This window comes from Chiloscyllium plagiosum, unplaced genomic scaffold, assembly GCF_037043375.1.
Source record: "Chiloscyllium plagiosum isolate Xiang-an unplaced genomic scaffold, Cpla_swu_hap1 HiC_scaffold_23, whole genome shotgun sequence".
NCBI lineage: Eukaryota > Metazoa > Chordata > Chondrichthyes > Orectolobiformes > Hemiscylliidae > Chiloscyllium > Chiloscyllium plagiosum.
In genome coordinates, this window is record NW_028270161.1 from 39,008,717 (window position 1) to 39,027,236 (window position 18,520).

The 18,520-nt window shown below is 39.2% G+C and overlaps 1 protein-coding gene across 3 annotated transcripts in view; it reads left to right on the forward strand.

Moving 5' to 3' along the window:
* celsr1a (cadherin EGF LAG seven-pass G-type receptor 1a) overlaps nt 1-18,520 on the forward strand; it is a 313,982-nt gene that overhangs the window by 161,575 nt on the left and 133,887 nt on the right. For all 3 annotated transcript variants that reach the window (XM_043713695.2, XM_043713696.2, XM_043713697.2), the window contains exons 3-4: nt 1,393-2,031; nt 15,402-15,624. In XM_043713695.2, coding sequence (XP_043569630.2) covers nt 1,393-2,031; nt 15,402-15,624 — 862 coding nt within the window. The remainder of the gene's footprint in view (nt 1-1,392; nt 2,032-15,401; nt 15,625-18,520) is intronic.

Below are 18,520 nucleotides of genomic sequence, written 5' to 3' on the forward strand. Positions count from 1 at the left end.
AAAAAAAGGTGACAGTGAGGATTCTGTAATAGTGAGATGAGGACTCAAGCCACTGATAATTTGGAGCTGGAAATCAGAGGTCTCGATTTTTGAAATACCTGAGAGATTTGAAACTCAATTCAGAATTAAACAGAACTCTGAAGTAGCTGATCGTGAGGCTCTGTAAGGAGAGATTGTCTTGAAGGCTGCAGGTAAGATCCTGAGAAGGGGCACAATTAGAGCCAACGAGCCTAATTGTAATACTTGACCAGGTCATTTTTGGTGCTCTGAAACAAATAAAAAAATCAAGTTGGGAGAATTTGCACAAGTAGTGGTACAAAAGTTTGTTGATGCTTCATTTAAAGAAATGCAGATTGAATGTGGATTGTAATTGGATAGCAAGTAGGAATCCATCAGACTCTTTGAAAGATAGATTGTAGGAGGCTTGAAGGAGAGTTAAATAGTTGAGAAAGAGAAGTATTCCATGGGTCTCTTGGAGGTAAAACAAGTCTGAGAGCAGGGGGAAGATGAGAAAATTTAAGAGTCTTGTGGCATGTTATGGAGCTTGGTAGTTCAAACAAGAGATCTAGTTAGCTGAGCAGATAACCTCAACCTTGGACACAAATTCACAAACTCACAGCTGCCAGTGGAAATGAAAAGGGAAAGGCAGCAAGAAAGATCAAAGGGAACCATTTGCTGTGAAAGAGAATTTGAATTTGGTTTTTGGAAACAGTTTTCAAAACATTTTATGATGGATTTCTATTGTAATAACATTGCTACTATTTCACTTTCATGTTTTCCCTTAATTATAGAGTACAGAATTAAAGAAACATTTACACTCTCATATATATATGTGTCCTCAGGCAATATTTAAAATATGCAAAAACGATTGACTAATCGCAGACGCCTTTCATTTAGGCTTTGGCAGTGCAGTTGTGTTGCGTGTTAAGGTTTTGTTTGATGTGCATACGTAATAGAGACTACAATGACACTGACTTGAATATAACATTCCCTGATTATGTCCCATTTCATACTCTGAATCTTACAGATCTAAATCTCTCTCTTTTGCTTTTAAATGTCTTCCATCACATCTCTGACACCATGACTAAAATAATATTCCTCCTCTTGGATCATGATTTTGTTCTATTGGAGCATTTTTTGTTCTCCTTCTTACAGCACCACACCCTACCCTCTATAGCCTTAATTCACTTGTTGATTTGTCAGATGTGGATAAGAGAATTGTCTGGGAATGCTAATGCATTGGTTCTTCAGTGATTGGTTGCAATCATTATTCAGAAGTGCAGACAGGGAGCAGTAAGTTCTCCTCTCACTGTGCCAATCATTCTAACAACATCATATATGCTTCTCTATCAAATTGTAATGGTTTGTCTTGTTTTCTCTCTCTCTCTCTAGATGGTACTCACATCATTACTGCACTGTGTACATTGAGAGTGACCATCATCACAGAAGACATGCTAACAAACAGCATTACTGTGCGTTTGGAGAACATGTCCCAGGATAAGTTTCTGTCTCCACTGCTGTCGCTTTTTGTGGAAGGAGTCGCTGCTGTGTTGTCCACAACCAAAGATGACATTTTTATTTTTAATATTCAAAATGACACTGATGTTAGTGCAAACATTCTGAATGTGAGTTTCTCTGCATTGCTGCCAGGTGGAGTAAGAAATCAATACTACCCTTCAGAGGATCTGCAGGAACAAATTTACCTCAACAGGACGTTGCTGACCACCATCTCTACTCAGAGAGTCCTTCCCTTTGATGACAATATCTGCCTGAGAGAGCCCTGTGAAAATTACATGAAATGTGTCTCTGTGCTGAAGTTTGACAGTTCAGCTCCTTTTATTTCATCCGACACTGTCTTATTCCGACCTATTCATCCCATCAATGGACTGCGTTGCAGGTGTCCTCCTGGATTTACTGGAGATTATTGTGAAACAGAGATTGACCTTTGTTATTCAAATCCATGTGGTAGCCATGGTCTCTGCCGAAGCAGGGAGGGAGGCTATAACTGTGAATGTCGTGAAGACTATACAGGTAAGTGTCTCTCTCTATTTGAAATGTATTTATTTAAGATGAAGACCTGATTCTGCTTTAGAATAGATTGCTATATGAATTTTTCAATCTGTACACCAAAACAAAGTAATATAAAAGGTCAAAATTATGAAATAAAACCAGAAATTTCTGGAAAAAGTTGGTAGATCAAGCAGCATCTGTGGGAAAGAAGCAAAGTTCAGGTCAATGAACTTTAATCAGAATGGGAAAATGTTACCACTGTAAATTGTTTTAAACAAATACAGAAGCCATATACCCAAGATAGGCAACGTTCAGGCTCCTGAGCATGGGGCTCGTCCATTCCATCTGCTTTTCCTTTTTCCTCCTTTTTTACTTACTTTTTTTTTACTTTTTGCTCCTAATTACCCTCTGGTGAAGAGCTCAGTCACAGTGGCATTGGTAGTGATGGGATTGATTTAAAGAAGGTGGGAGAAGATAGGAAGACAGCTTTGATGGGGTCCGAAATGAGACTTTTGATGGGAGCTTCAGAGGCAGCTTTAGCAGTGTCAGCATTGTGAGCCCGAGTCCTAGTGGCGGCTTCATCAGTGGCTACGTTGTGAGTCCCTATCAGGACTCTGGCGATGCTGTGGTGATTGCTGAGTGAGACTCTGCAGCAAGGTGTGGCTGCAGCAATAGAACAGAAATCCTGTTGGCGTGGCAACGAGGCAGTGATAGTGGCAGTTTTATGGGCCTGGAGCGAGATTCCTGTCAGCAATGGCAGTGGGTAAAGAACAAAGTTGAACAATTGTTCAACTTCAGATTGATACCAAAAAAGCTGTCAATGTTGAAAGCTAGGTATTTTGATCAGAAACCTTTTGAATAGTTCAAATTTTGAACGGTAGAGTTTTTTTAAAAATCAAGTCTTAATGAACATTTGTGGATGGATAGTTGGTCTTCACTTTCAGGTCTGACTTGTGTCTCAGTGGATCTAAAACCATGTAGTTGGAAATACACTTTTCCATTATCCTAACTGGGCCATTGGCTGATATCAGATATGGATGGATAGGAAAACCCTGCATTTATGTGGTGTGGCCTTTCACAAATGCTTCACAGTCAGCGAACTGCATTTTTAAAAAATGTAATAATTTGTTTGTAGAATCTTAGGAAACCAGTTTGCATAAAATACAGACCAGAAATAAATGACCAGAAAAGATTTTTTTATTGATAGCAATTGAGATAAGTTTCCAGAGGGCAATTCGATAAGGTGCCACATAGGAATTTATTGTAGAAGATAGCAGCTTGGTGGTACCTGTATTGAGGGTAATGTATTCGGGTGGATTAAGGATTCATTAACAAACTGAAGAAGAATAGGGATTAATGGGTCTTTTTCAGGCTGGAAAGACTTCAGTAGTGGAGTGCCACAAGGATTATTCCTTGTGCCTGAATTATTTATTATTTGCATTCATGTTTTGGAGGAGAGGGCAAAGTGAAATGTACCCAATTTTGCCCCGATGCAGAAATAGGGCAGGTTGTGATTAAGATGTAAGGAATATGCAAGAGGGTATAGATATATACAGAGGGTATGGGTCAAGTGAGTGGGCAAAGACTTGGCAGATGGAGTTTAATTTAGCAAAATATGCTGTGCACCTTGCTGGGAAGGATCATTAGGCCGACTATTATTTAAATGAAGAGAGACTGTTTTCAAAAAGAGTGCAGCAGGATCTGGGTGTTCTTGTGCATGATCACTAAAAAATAATTACTTGCTGAACCTGCATTTAAAGGTGGCAGGTGGAATTTTGACCTTTATTGCTAGAAGGCTAAAGTTTAAAAATAGAAAGTTTTATTGTCTTGAAGACATCATTTTGTTGTAAAGCTAGATGGAAATGCAATGGGTACATGCCTCTTTGACAATGTTAACCTAATGTTATTCATTGTTTTAGCATACAGTTACACTAGATGACAGATTTGTCTGACATGAAAGCCTTTTTCTGACCAGTATTTGGAGCTCCGTCATCTTCAATTGCAGTGTTTGGATCTAATTTATCAGCTGGCCTTGCTTGTCTGCGACAAGGTCATCTCACTGAGCTTACATCACCGATAAGTAGATATTGATCAGAATACTGCCAACAAAAAGGACAATCAAACCTTTAATCCAGAAGCGGTGGTAAGGAAAATTCATGATTTCTTTAATTTTGAATTTTCCATTGTTTCTGACAGTATTTAGAAAGGAATTCTGTAAAGGGATTGCATCAATTGTGAAGATGAAGATCTGGACCCCTCCCCAGTGGGGTTGGGAGTGGTCGGGGGAGTGCGGTTGGGGGGGGGGGGGGAGGTGTTAGATCTTCAAGGAATCTACTGTTCTTGGAAAATAAATACAGATCCTCTGACTCAGCAAACCTTAACTTGGAAGCTGTGCTGCAGGAAGGAAGTTGACATGCATCGCTCTATGGCTGACTGGGAGACTGGAGAGCTGCAGACAAAATGAAATCTGCACAAAATGCAGGAACTCTTGGATGGACTATGCCAGTGGGCTAAAAAGGTTGAATTGCTGGGAAACGTTGAGCAGCTGAATGATTTCCGAAAAGGTTGACTTGTTGAACCAAGAACTCTGGAAAGCTACAGCATCAGGATTTTCACAACTTGAGGGAGCAAGCTGGTAGAAACATGGCTAATGATAATTGTGCCCATGAAACTCTGGTGAAAGCTGCTGTTGGATAGTCTGCTTGCCTGCCCTGTTGAATAAAGAGCAACATATTCTGGAATTGTGCATCAATATGATGGCACATGTCAGTGGAGAGTGAGGCAGGTGCTTGTTTTGAGCAAGGCCTATCGATGTTCTGTTAACTACAGTGACATTTATCCTTCCATTTAAAAGATTTGCTGGACAACTTGTGTTCCATTTATGTTGCTTCTTACTTGCATTAAAGTACAAAAAGTGAAATCTTGGTAATGTCTTTGTGATGGGGAGGTAATTTGATAAATTTGATTATGTTGTTTTACAGTTTTCTCTGGAATCATAGCACAAGCACTTTGTATCAATGTAGATGGGACTGAATTGTATTGGGAGCAGTAAAGTATTGAAATAATACAATAGTAGAATGACCAAATAAATAAAAGGAAACTGTAAATAAAAGTTAATTAGGCTAAAGTGCTTGAACCTGATCACTTAAGTTGAAGGATTTGAAGGTGGAAAAGTGCAGTTTTGGTATTTTGGGATTTTATTGAGAAGATGAAGATAAATGGCCAATGCAGTGTCTGTATTTAGAGGGATGGTGAACTAATCTGATTCATTATAGACCAAAGTAGTGTAGGTTGAGAATATGTTTGAAACTTTCTTTCACGACTAAATCAGTAATATCTTGATTAACATTACAGGTTTAAGAAATAAGATTGTTCTTACAAACCCGAGAGTTGTTTGAGTTGATGTGCTTGATAAATATGGTCTAGCTTTTGACAAGTTGCAAGACATTAATTGATAAGATTAATTGAGATTAATGAGAAGATAATAAATGAAATCAAAGAGTGGTTAGAAGGGACAAATTCAAGTAGCAGTTAAGGTCAGCTTCTCTATGTTTGGGAAAAGGGTCCTGGTCTGGGACTGCTTCTGTTTGCTGTGTATGTAAGTGGTTTGGATCAAGAGCAAAAGAGAGTTGAGTCTATATTTGTAGAAAACACAGAAGTAGAAGGCATTTTAAGTAATTCTGTGGACCACAGGAACCAGTAAAGTGACAAGAGTTCAAAAAATCCCAACTACACTTTGAGCAGGGAATAGTGACGTGATGTAAAAGAGCAGAGAGATTTGAGAGCTGAGGTTGACAAGCTATTAAAAGCAGCATTTCAAGTGGATAAAGCCATTATGAAAACAAACAACAAATGGAATACTGTTTCTGGCAAGAGGCGCAGAACATAAAAGTCAAAATGTACTTTGTGAACGGTTTTGTAAGCTACAGCAAGAGTACCGCATGCAGTTTTGGGCACACACCTTTGGAGGATGTTGATCTGAGGCTTGAGAAATCTACAGAGGAAGATTACTAGCACAGTATTACATTGCATGAGAAAATACAAGCATGAAAATAGCCCTGAAGCATTTGGGTCCATTTAATTAGAGCAGAGGGCATTCTGAGGTGATTTACAGCGATATTTAAAATGATGACAAAATGTTACAGCATGAATAGAAAACTCGTTTTAGGGGTTAATAAGACATGGATGTAAGATGAAATATGAGAGATTTGGGACAGAGAGCAGAGAATATTTATCAGTACGCTGCAGTTACATTAGCAAGAGTTAGTGATTGAAGCAGATTCCATGTCAACATTTAGGAATAGGGAAGGTAAGAAGTTGAAGAAAAGGAAAAAAAACCTGACAGGTGTACAAGTGTGGAGAAAAATAATTGTTAACTTCAAATGGTTAAATCAAACAGGCAATTTTCATATTGTAATGCCCATGTCATTCTCTGCAACTACTGCTGGGAAGAAGCAGTTAGAGGTTTTCAAAGTAAATGAATGTTTTGTTAAAAGGCTAAACCCAGGTGAAATATGATGATACGAAGATATGAAAATATGAAAAAGGCTGGAAAAGTCACCTTAAGATAAAAAAACATAAAGCAATTGCAAAGTAGAAGGCAGTGAAGTCAAGTAACTCACAAAAAGTAGAAACTGGCAAGAAAATAGGAGAATGGCCATAGTCAGAATTTGCTGGTCAGTTTTCAAATAAAAAGTTACACTGAAGCCAGAAGTATTGTACTTGAAGTTTATTTTGAGCTTGTTTGGAATATTGAAGAAGGCCAGAGGCATTGAGGTGAGACCGGAGATGGATGGAGGTGTTGAAATGGTGAGAAACAGGGATAATATTAATGCACAGAATGGAATATTCAGCAAGCAATTACTTGTCTACATTTCCCAATAGTGAGTAAACCTTTGGGTGGGGGCTGTGTGGGGAGAGGGGGGGATTTGGAGTTAAGCAATTCTGAGCATTCTTGTGAAACCACTCGAATTTTGTTTTGTAGAATTTGTTTCCCCTTGTTATGGGGCCAACTGCATTTGCAGCTCCTCTTGCATCCTGAATTTCATTTGCATTTTGATAAGCTGTCTGTAGCTACCCCAAGTGCAGTAATAAATAAAACCCAAGTGATTGTGCAATTCATTTGAAGCTGCCCATCATTCCCTCCTTGATGCTGTTAACTGAACAGCAAAATACATTTGTAACAAAAACACAACTTCACAAACAGCCTTGCATTTGTTTAAAAAAAAATCTATTGAGAAGTGGACAGGAAGTGCCAAGTGACTGTCAACTATTTGATAAATTCCCTCCATGTGATGATAGGTGAGGGTATAATTCAGTGTAACATAATCTCCAATCTTTCCCTCTTACTGCCTCCATATCCAGCAAACTCTCTGCTTCCTGTGCACAGCAATTACACTGCTTTTCTTCCTTCTTGCTGACTTTTCCATAAGCTAATTATTTATAATATCTTCGGGTGATGATAGTTGACTTGTCTTCATATGTCTAGGTTTGCCAACATGAAAGGATTTACATATTTGACAATCATCTACGAAATTGGATTATACAACAATTAGCTAATTACATTTGGAACTGGCCTGGTTTCCTTTTCTAGAGAGTCAATCTGAAAGGAGACAACCTAATGGTTACGTTTATATAAGCCAAGAAGAAGGTAACTGTGTGAAATTTATACAAATGGTGCTGATAAAGTCAATAATTGAATCTTTAAGATGCCTCCACATAAAGATGTGTTGTCTGAGACTATGACTTTGAACTGGTGAGAGAAGTTGGAGAAAGTGACCCAAAATGATCATGTGTGTTTTGACCTTCAGAAATGACCGATTTACATAATGATTTTTTTATAGTAGTAGTATTAACATTTAAAAGGAGATTATTTGCTAAAGAAGGTATACAGATAGGCAATGATGACAGGATCCCAGTTATATGTTACTGCAATTTCAGTTTTTTTCAGATAGATGTTATGTGATAATAGATCATATCAAAGCACATCATCAGGATACTCACACAGAATATTCTCTTGGAGGATATTAGTCGGTTTCTGCCTCCCACTCCTGACAAAAATATTTTGTCTATTTTGTTAGGCCAGTGTTCTTTTAAATTGTTTTAATCCGATGACAAACGTCTTATTGAGGAGTTTCATCTTTGGTCAAGACACAAGAATTCATTTATGGAAAACATTTTGTCAAATACAATCTTGTCGAAGGACAAATGCATTTGTCAAGGTGCACAGCTTTGCTGGTGGTGCTTACTTTCAATTTTGTAGACCATGGATGGGCTTAAGTTGGATGGGCTAGTGAATTGGTTACTTTCCCATAAAAGGAAGACGATTGGTGAAATTATCAGTCTTGTTTGTGGGAGCTTGCTGGCTGCAATTTGGCTGCTACATTTGCTGAATTACAAAAAGGTCAACATTTTACAAATACTTCAGTTGACTGTCAAAGACTTTCCTGTGAATATTCAGTGTTTGCGAAAGACATACATCAATGGAAATTGTTCTTCACTGAAGAAAAATACTATCTGTGGTCTTGTTCCTATGGGAAGGATGTTGTAGAACTTGAAAGGATTCAGAAAAGATTTACAAGGATGTTGCCAGGGTTGGAGGATTTGAGCTGTAGGGAGAGACCATATAGATTGGGGCTGTTTTCCCTGGAGCGTCAAAGGCTGATGGGTGACCTCATAGCAGTTTATAAAATCATGATGGGCATGGATAGGATAAATAGACAAAGTCTCTTCCCTGGGATGGGGGAGTCTAGGACTACAAGCATAGGTTTAGGGTGAGAGGGGAAAGATACAAAAGGGATATAAGGGGCAACTTTTTCACACAGGGGGTGGTGCACGTGTGGAATGAGCTGCCAGAGGAAGTGGTGGAGGCTTGTACAATTGCAACATTTAATAGGCATCTGGATTGGTATATGAATAGGGAGGGTTTAGAGAGCTATGGGCCAAGTGCTGGCAAATGGGACTAGATTAGGTTGGGATATCTGGTCGGCATGGACTAGTTGGACCAAAGGGTCTGTTTCTGTGCCGTACATCTCTAACATTCCGTGACTCTGTGGCCTGCTTGAGTTATAAAGGAAGATCATTATAAGCAATTTGATTTGTTTCAGTTTAATTCAGCCATATCCCCAGACTTGCGATTATAACTCAAACAATTCCTAGATTTTCCTGACTCAGAATTCCATTTGATGTTTTCATCACTCTCTTAAAAATAAGTTGTTGACATTAGTTATGAATTGTTCTTTCTGTATCTATCTGCCTTTGTGCAGTTCAAAAATCTTTGTTTGGTTTGTATCACTCTTGCAGACATTTTTCCCAAACTATTTCATACTTGATATACCTTTCTCAGATCATCTCTCTGATACTGAGCTTCAAAGCTGCAATATCTGTGTTAACAATAACAACTGAAGGAGTAAAATTTGAAGGGATATAGAGAAAGTTATTGTGGTTCTGTTTGCCGCGCTGGGAATTTGTGTTGCAGAGTTTCGTCCCCTGTCTAGGTGACATCCTCAGTGCTTGGGAGCCTCCTGTGAAGCGCTTCTGTGATGTTTCCTCTGGCATTTATAGTGGTTTGAATCTGCCGCTTCCGGTTGTCAGTTCCAGCTGTCCGTTGCAGTGGCCGGTATATTGGGTCCAGGTCAATGTGCTTATTGATTGATCTGTGGATGAGTGCCATGCTCTAGGAATTCTCTGGCTGTTCTATGTTTGGTTTGTCCTATAATAGTAGTGTTGTCCCAGTCGAATTTATGTTGCTTGTCATGAATTTGACTGGGACAACACTACTATTATAGGACAAGCCAAACAGAACCACCAGAGAATTCCTAGAGGCATGGCAGTCATCCACAGATTCAATCAATAAGCACATCGACCTGGACCCAATATACCGGCCACTGCAACGGACAGCTGGAACTGACAACCGGAAGCGGCAGATTCAAACCACTACAAATGCCAGAGAAAACATCACAGAAGCGCTTCACAGGAGGCTCCCATGCACTGAGTATGTCACCTAGACAGGGGACGAAACGTCTGCAACACAAATTCCCAGCTCGGCGAACAGAACCACAACAATGAGCACTCGAGCTACAAATCTTCTCACAAACTTTGAATAGAGAAAGTTGGTTAGTTGGGGTATGGGGTGGTGGAAAGGTGGAATGCGGAAATAGTAGAATTAACTAGATCCATCTTTAAAAGAGCTGGTGCAGACTTTATAGGCTGCATCAAAAATCACTGTTATCTTTGACAATCCAATTAGCTGTACAAATCTGTAAAATGTGTAAGCATTCTCTAGGCAGAAGCATTTTCTCATTGGAATTAACATCTGTGACCTTTATTGTTCTTGCTGATAGTTCAGTTATTATTCTAGTAAAGGTTTTCCCCTGCATTTGTTCCATTAGTATCTCGGGCTGTGCATGTGTGGAAAGTACAAAGGCATATTTTCATTCCACTTACTACTTTTAGCAATAAGAAAGGGCGTGAGTATCAAGTTGTTTATCTTCTGTTTGTATTCACCTCCAATTTTGCCACAGAAGCAGTGTGCTTCAGTGACCCAGTTCAGCTCATGTCATTAACAGGAAAATGTACTGGAGGAGCTATTTCATTGACTGTTAAATTAATCTGGAGTTCCTGCTGAGCTGATGCCTGGCTGGAAGACTGCCCACAGAAACTGATGCTGCAAGCTGTGCAGCTGCCCTTTGAGATTGAAGCATCTGCAATGGACCAATCTGCAACTTCCATTCACACCAGCAAGGTCGCTGCAGGAGCACCATGATGTGGGAAATGGATGCTTCTTGACCACCAGACCAAACACTGCTTTGAATGTATGCAAATAAAGCCCATAGCGACAAATACTTTGCACTCCCCATGCTTGAGGAACACTAATTCCTGTCACCAAACAGGAGCTTGACCCCTATCCTGTTCACTGACACGTGTGGTTTCTCCAGCCATTGAACTCATTGTTGTGCACTGCAGGAAACTGGGGCGGGGAGTCGTGATATCTGTCAGATCTGAGCCATCTTCAGTGCAGGCAGCTACCTGGGATACCCATGTCAGTGACATCACAGGCAATGCAATTGCACTTGCAGGGAGTGTGCCCTCTGCAATTGTGGCATCAGAAAACACAGACTTTCTGTAAATACCTGTATTAATTTCTTGGCAATATGCCTGCTTGGCACCCCTCTTATCCATTTGAGTAAGTCAAACCATAAAAGTAGTTCTGAAAGCCATTCACATTTTTCAAATGGCACTGGGCAATATATCATTCATTTTCTGTAAAAATAAACAAATAGCCAATTTGTTTGAGGAGGTAATGAGCAAGTTAGACCAAGGAGAGCCAAAGGATGTTATCTATCTGGACTTCCAAAAGACCTTTGATAAGGTGCCGCACAGGAGGCTGCTGAGTAAAATAAAGGCCCATGGTATTAAAGACATGGTACTCATGTGGATAGAAGCTTGGCTGTCTGGCAGAAGGCAGAGAGCGGGGATAAAAGTGTCCTCCTCAGGATGGAAAGCAGTGACTATCGGTGGCTAAGAAGTGGCAGATGAAATATAACATAAGAATGTGTGAGGTCATGCACTTTGATAGGAAGAACAGAGGTATGGACTATTTTCTAAATGGGGAGAAAATTCATAAATCTGAAGTGCAAAGGAACTTGGGAGTTCTAGCCCAGGTTTCTTTTATGGTAAACTTGCACATTGAGTCAGTAGTTAGGAAGGCAAATACAATGTCATTCATCTTGACAGTATAAAAGCAGGGATGTACTTCTGAGGCTTTATGAAGCTCTGATCAGACCACATTTGGAGTATTGTGAGTAATTTTGGGCTCCATTCCTTAAGAAGGATATATTGGCCCTGGATCTGGTCCAGAGGAGGTTCTTGAGAATAATCCCAGGAATGAAAGGCTTAATGGATGAGGAAGATTTGAGGACTCTGGAACTATGCTCGATGAGGTGGATCTGATTCAAACTTGCAGAATACTGAACAGCCTGGGAAGAGAGGACATTGGGAAGATGTTTCCGTTGGCAGGAGATTAAAGTACCCGAGCACACAACCTTTGAGTAAAGGGAACATCCTTTGGAATGGAGATAAGGGGAAATGTCTTTCGCCAGAGTGTGGTGAATCTGTGGAATTCATTGCAAGTGAAGGATGTGGAGGCCGGGTCATTAAGTATAATTAAAACAGAGATAAATAAGTTCTTGATTGCCAAGGGGATCAACGGTTTCTGAAGAAAGCAGGAAAATAGGGTTGGAAAACCTATCAGCCATAATTGAATTGCGGAGCAGACTTGATGGGCCAAATGACCTAATTTCTGCTCTTATGACTCTTGGTCTTGTTGCACATCTGCCTGTATAAGAATCCACTTGGGATCAGACTTTACAGTCTGATTTATAGGACCATCTCATGGGAAAATGATGACAATGACCTCTCTCACTTCTCCTAATGGGACACTGGACCAAAATGGCAATGCAGTGGTGTCTTTGTACTGTAAGAGGCAGAGATGTCCTCACCATGTCCAACCAGCAGAAATAGCTTTTCTTAAAAAAACTCAACTCAGAGGTCATATTTAAGGAAGTGTATGCAGCTTCTCTCAAAAAGGGATTTATGCAGCAATGGATTTATGCATTTCGTGTTTAAAAACTTGGAATTGTACCTTGCCAATTATGTTTGAATAATATACTTAAATTTGAGTTGCTCTGTTATTCAGTGTAATACTTTATTCCAATTCTGTATTAGTTCCACTATTTTCTTTTTGCAACACAGAAGCTAATTTGCCTCCATTCTCTTACTATTAATATATTTCACAACAGTCTTGGGAGAATTCATGAACTTGAGACTCCATTGAAATGCATTCAGTTGAATATCCATAATTATTACACTTTCTGCATGAGTACAAAATCCCTTGTGCCTTTGTAAAATGAATCTTTTTTGTGCACAATTTCTTCAATACCTGCACCTTCAAAGCACATTTGTCGAAAGAAAGTTTTTAAAAAATTTAACTTGTGTCCACCTAAAAATAATGATATTTGTTGATGATCCTAGCGTCAACAAAATTCTAAAAACCTGATAAGAATTATGAAGAAGTGACTCTTAGGTTGCTTGTGAGCATCAACTTTGTCAGTATTAAATCAAATGTTGTTCAGAGACAAGCAAGTGAATGTCCAGTGTGTATACTAATAACAAGCCATGGTACAGAAACTGAGTGGCTTTCAGAGGACAAATCTTCAACAAACTGCAAAATGGGTCACCTCTGAGTGTGTGAGGTCAGAAAACTTCAGTCTTTGTGTTTGACTTAGTGATATTAAAGAGACATTTTGCATTGGAATCAGGTTATCAGGAGGCATGTATTTGTCATTTGACATGTGGTCTCTTTTAATGTCTGCTTGTTTCAGTAGCATTGGTTATCTGTTTTTGAAAAGCAATCTCACAAAAAATGCCTTATTTTGTTTGGTTTTTATATTGGCTTTTATTTACAAAAAGAGGTGACTCATGATGTTAGTTTCTGACAGTGCTAATTGTACAGTTTGGAAATTGTATTTATGGTCACACCAAAGCTGCGCTTATTGTCATCTTGAGGAACGATAAATACAGTGCAAAAATAATTGTTATTTTTGTAACTGAAATGATTTTACTGCTGCTTAGGAATGACTTGAAGCATTTTACAAGATATCACAATATCTGTTTCTTTGCAATGTAGCATAGAGTTGAAGTATTCATAAAGCAGAATGGTACAAAGGGCACATTTTAAACACATTTTATCAGCATTGAGACTGTTGATTTCATTACTTGTGTAACTGTCCCACGATTGTTAGGGCTACAGCTTCATAATTACAAAACTGGATTTGCTGAGTTTCTCTGGCTTTGTCAAATATCAGCTAAAGTCAGGTTTCTAATTTTTTTTTCATTGTTCTGCAGTAGTTCATTTTTTAAAGACACTTAGGCACTGAAATGGAAACCTTTGGCACTGAGTGAAGCCATTGGACCAGGGTTAATTTAAGCAACTGAAAAGACCTCTCCTTCATCTCTGGATAATAGCCTAATCTCCCCTTTAGAGAGCGATGATGCTTGCCCAGTCCATGTGTGCCAAACGATTTCAAAACATGAAAGACAGTGGTGAAGTGTCAGTGCACTTTAAAAAGAAGGCCCCGATTGATAGTGTCTGAGACATTGATACTAATTGGACTGTGACAGCTGCTATCAGACCTAATTAAATGCAGACAACCACAGCTTAGCCTGGTTTTCTCCCTGAAGCAATTGGTCAAGTTTATAACAAAGCATCCTTATAAACAATTCACAAAAACAAAATTCAGAACACAATGAACAGCAATAATATCAGCATCATAAACTTCTCATTGCCCCCAAAAGCTGATGAAGTGTTCAAAATGAACTCTTGCTACTTGTTGGTAAGGCCCAAAGTATGCAAATAATCTCTGCCCTGAATCTTGGTTGGTTGATAAACTTATTGCAAAGTGTTCTATCCAGTGGTAAAATTGATTAATCAAACAATTTATGCTGCACCCCGGTTTTAACAGTGGATGTCATGTTAGTTGAAACCACGCAGAGTATGGAGATGTCTTTATCAGAAATTAAGATCATTGAACACAGAAGGAAACTGTTTGGTTCATGGTGCCAGAAACAGCTTGTTATAGATGAATTAATCTATGTAATCCCTTGCTTTCCCCATCACTAAGTAATTTGTTTTCTCTTCAGGTATTTGTCTAATTCTCTTCTGAAAGTTACTTTTAAAGCTGCTTCTATCACCAATTCTGGCAACGGATACCATACACAAGGAATCCTGGACAGAAGTAGCTTTAGAAGATACGCAGGTTAAACCAGCACTTCAGTGACTCGCATCTTTTTCTTTTCCCGTAATTTCATGCTGGGCAGCTTTTTTTTTAACTTTCTGGTATTTTAACTAAGTCCAAAACAGACCCTCAAAACTTGCGATTTTGGCTATTTCTAGTAACTGGTGGCATCACGTTTTATTTTTAAAAAGTCTGGAACCTATTGCTTCATACTTGTCAATGCTGAATATTGAGTAAATGGCACTCCACCATTTTTAACTGAGCCAAAATTAAAAATATCCCAGTGAGCTAATGCAACAGCAGCTACAAGAGAATGAACAGGCGTGTGACAGTACAGCAATCCGTATTGAGCAGTTAATTCATTTATTAATGAATCATTGTGTTTGACACACTGGAGAAACTTAGAGATAGGTCTCAAGATATGTTGCTACAATCTTGTCCTCAAGTAGAAGTGCTGATACTTCAAGAACTGCAGTATATCATGAAAATGAGACAAGATAAAACCAAAAGCAGGTAAACTGCTCTTTTCAAAGATTGTTAAGAGTAATGATGATTTGTACACTATAGAGTAACTGCATATTCTCTCCTGTGTTTTAGGTGAACACTGTGAAGTGAGCAGTAGGTCAGGCCGCTGTGCACCTGGAGTCTGCAAGAATGGAGGGACCTGCATTAATCTACTTGTTGGCGGCTTCAGATGTGAATGCCCATCTGGCGAGTATGAGAGGCCATACTGTGAAATGACGACACGTAGCTTTCCTCCACAATCCTTTGTGACTTTCAAGGGTCTACGGCAGCGTTTCCATTTCACTGTCTCCCTCATGTGAGTATAAATTATTGAAGGCAATCTCATGCTATTAAATCTCCCAAGAAATGGGAGCCCAATTCAGTGCTCATTTTGATCCGCAGTGAAGCACAGGAGTCAAGATTGTAAAGCTCCATCAATAGCTTGTGCCGTTATTTTCCAAAATGTGTGAAGTTAATAAAGAAGACTTTCACTCTTGTGATGCAGAACTCTAGGACATAAGTACAGAATTGCACATTAGCACAGAACTCTCACATCAATTAGGAAACTGGAAGTTTTGGAAACTGAAACATAGTGGCAAGAATGGATTTTGGAAGTACATGCGTTTTTCTAGCAAAGGGGGGTGACTTTGTTGACTCCACTTCGTCATGTTGAGGTAGGAGCAGGTCATTTTGCTTTTGGGTCATGTTCTGTCATTCAAAGTGGTAATGGCTGATCTGGAATTTAATTGCATGTAGCCTCCTTTGCCCCTATTACTTGAAACCTTTGCTAATAAAAAATTACTAGTTGCACATTATGTTTAACAGTTAATCTAGCTTCAATTCTTGTTTGCAGAAGAGTTCTAAACTCCTCTAATGCTTTCGTGTAGAAATATTTCTGAACTTTATCTCTGAATGACCTGGGTCTCTTTTCTGGACGATGCCATCAGTCGGAGACTCTCAACCAGCAGAATAATTTTTTCTGGAAAGATCCTATCTATTCTGTGAAATGCCTTAAACTTCAGTCAAACCACCACTTGACCTTATACATTCCAGGGAATGCAAAACAGATATCTATAGAGTCTCCACATAATTTAAACCTATATTCTGATAAAAATAGATTGCCAAGGCCATTCCTAAGGGGTTGTGCTCATAGTATTCCAGGTATTTGTATAATTATAACATCATGTTAAAATCTATTGCCCATTAATTTAAGTCATCAATATCTCTAATTTAATGCTTTCATCTACATTGCTTGCTATTCAAGCTATTGTGTAATTGGTAATTCTGGATATGTGACTTTCTGTTTGCTCCTCTAAGTCATTAATAAGTGCAGTGAAGCTTGAGACCCCAACACAGTTCCCTGCACGTCACCACGAACCTCATTATACCAATTAGAGTACTTGTTCATTGTTCTTACTATTTATCTCTCTCCACTTAGCCCATTTCCTCACCAGGTCAATAATTTGTTATCAATTCCATCAGTTTCAACTTCGGTCAGTGTCTGTTATGAGGATTTTTATCACGTGTCTTGTGCATGTCCTCTCAAAACGTCCAGAGAAATTCCCCTGTCCACAACTTTAATCACCCCTTTTTTTAAAAAAAGCGTCATTCCAGTTCATCGGGCATGACCCACCTTTTTCAAAGAAAGCCAGCTTGGCGCTCTCTGTAAAGAGGATGGCGTGGTCAACCATGATAAATGCTGCAGACAGGCTGAGGAGGAAAAGTTTACCGTTATCCCAGATTATAACTTGTCACTTTGGTACGGGCTGTATTGGTACTGTGGCAGACAGAAAAAAAAATCAAAATTGGAGTGAATCAAACATGGAATGGTGGATACGATTTTGGGAGAAGATAACACATTTATGAACTTTGGAGAGGAACTGAAGGTTGGAGATAGGATTGTCATTCACTTGGAAGGAAGATTTGAGGTGTTTTGTTTTTGAGAGGAGGAGTGATGATAACATATTTAAAGGAGAAAGGGGCAACACCTGAATAGAGAGAACTGTAAACTTCACAATATCCACAGGCAGGGGTCCAGCAGGGAAAGCTGGATGATCAGCAACTTCGTTGGAATAGGCTGAAGGAAACAAGAAGTGGGTTTTATGGACAAGAGGTATAAAGAATACTTATTTGGGCCACACATCACAATTTGTCCTGCTGTTCTCATTTTACTACATGTTTCTTATCTTCACTCCTGATCTAATTACTTTACACGTTTTGGCTTTCCCTTTTAGTTGTGGTGTCTAATACAGTTTCTGAAGTATTATTCCATTCTCCTTCCTTTTCAATGTTTTTGAACATGTTATTATCTTATTGCTTCAATTTGTACATAGCTCATTACATTGAAATCCTTAGAGACTCTGGTCTTTAGTTTCCAATCCTTTGTTCCCAGCGTTTTCCAAAAAGAATCTCTTCCTTACTCTTCCCTATCTCATTGATCTGAATATAGATCATCATGAAATGATTCTTCCAAATCTCCAATATCCTATTCAGAGTGTCCTTCATTTTGCCACCTTTTAGGCAGCCTGTTTCATGGGATTCTCAATCCTGATTATAATGAATAGTATCCCTCCTCCAAACTATTGAATTATTTATAACCACCAAGTTACATTTTCCCTTCTTCTCCTTCCGTGCCTTGGACAGCCTCCTGCTGTTAGTATCAACAATCATCATTCCTGCTGCCATAAGACAGTAAGATATAAGAACAGAATTAGGCCATTTGGCCCAGTTTGGTCTGCCGTTCGTTGATGGCTGTAATGTTTAGCAACCCCATTCTCCGATATCCTTTACTAACCATCCATCTATCTTTGTCTTAAATACACTGAATGCATTGGCCTCCACAGCCTTCTGTGGCAATAAGTTCCACAGACTAACCACTGTCTGGCTGAAAAAATGCTCCTCATCTCAATTGTAAAGGAGTGTCCCTTCACTCTGAGGCTGTGCCCCCAGGTCCTAGTCTCTCCTCCGAGTGGAAACATATTTTCCACATCCACTTTATCCAGCCCTTTTTGTATCCTATAAACTTCAATCAGACAGTCAGTCAATCCTCTATCCATGCCAGTATCTTGCCCCAACACCATGGGCACTTCTCTTATTTAGCAGCCTCCTGTGCAGCATCTTGTCAAGGTGCTGACCTATTTACCATGCACTTCCAAGTACTCCACAATCTTATCCTTAATAATGGACTCTCAAATCTTAACAGCGACTGAAAT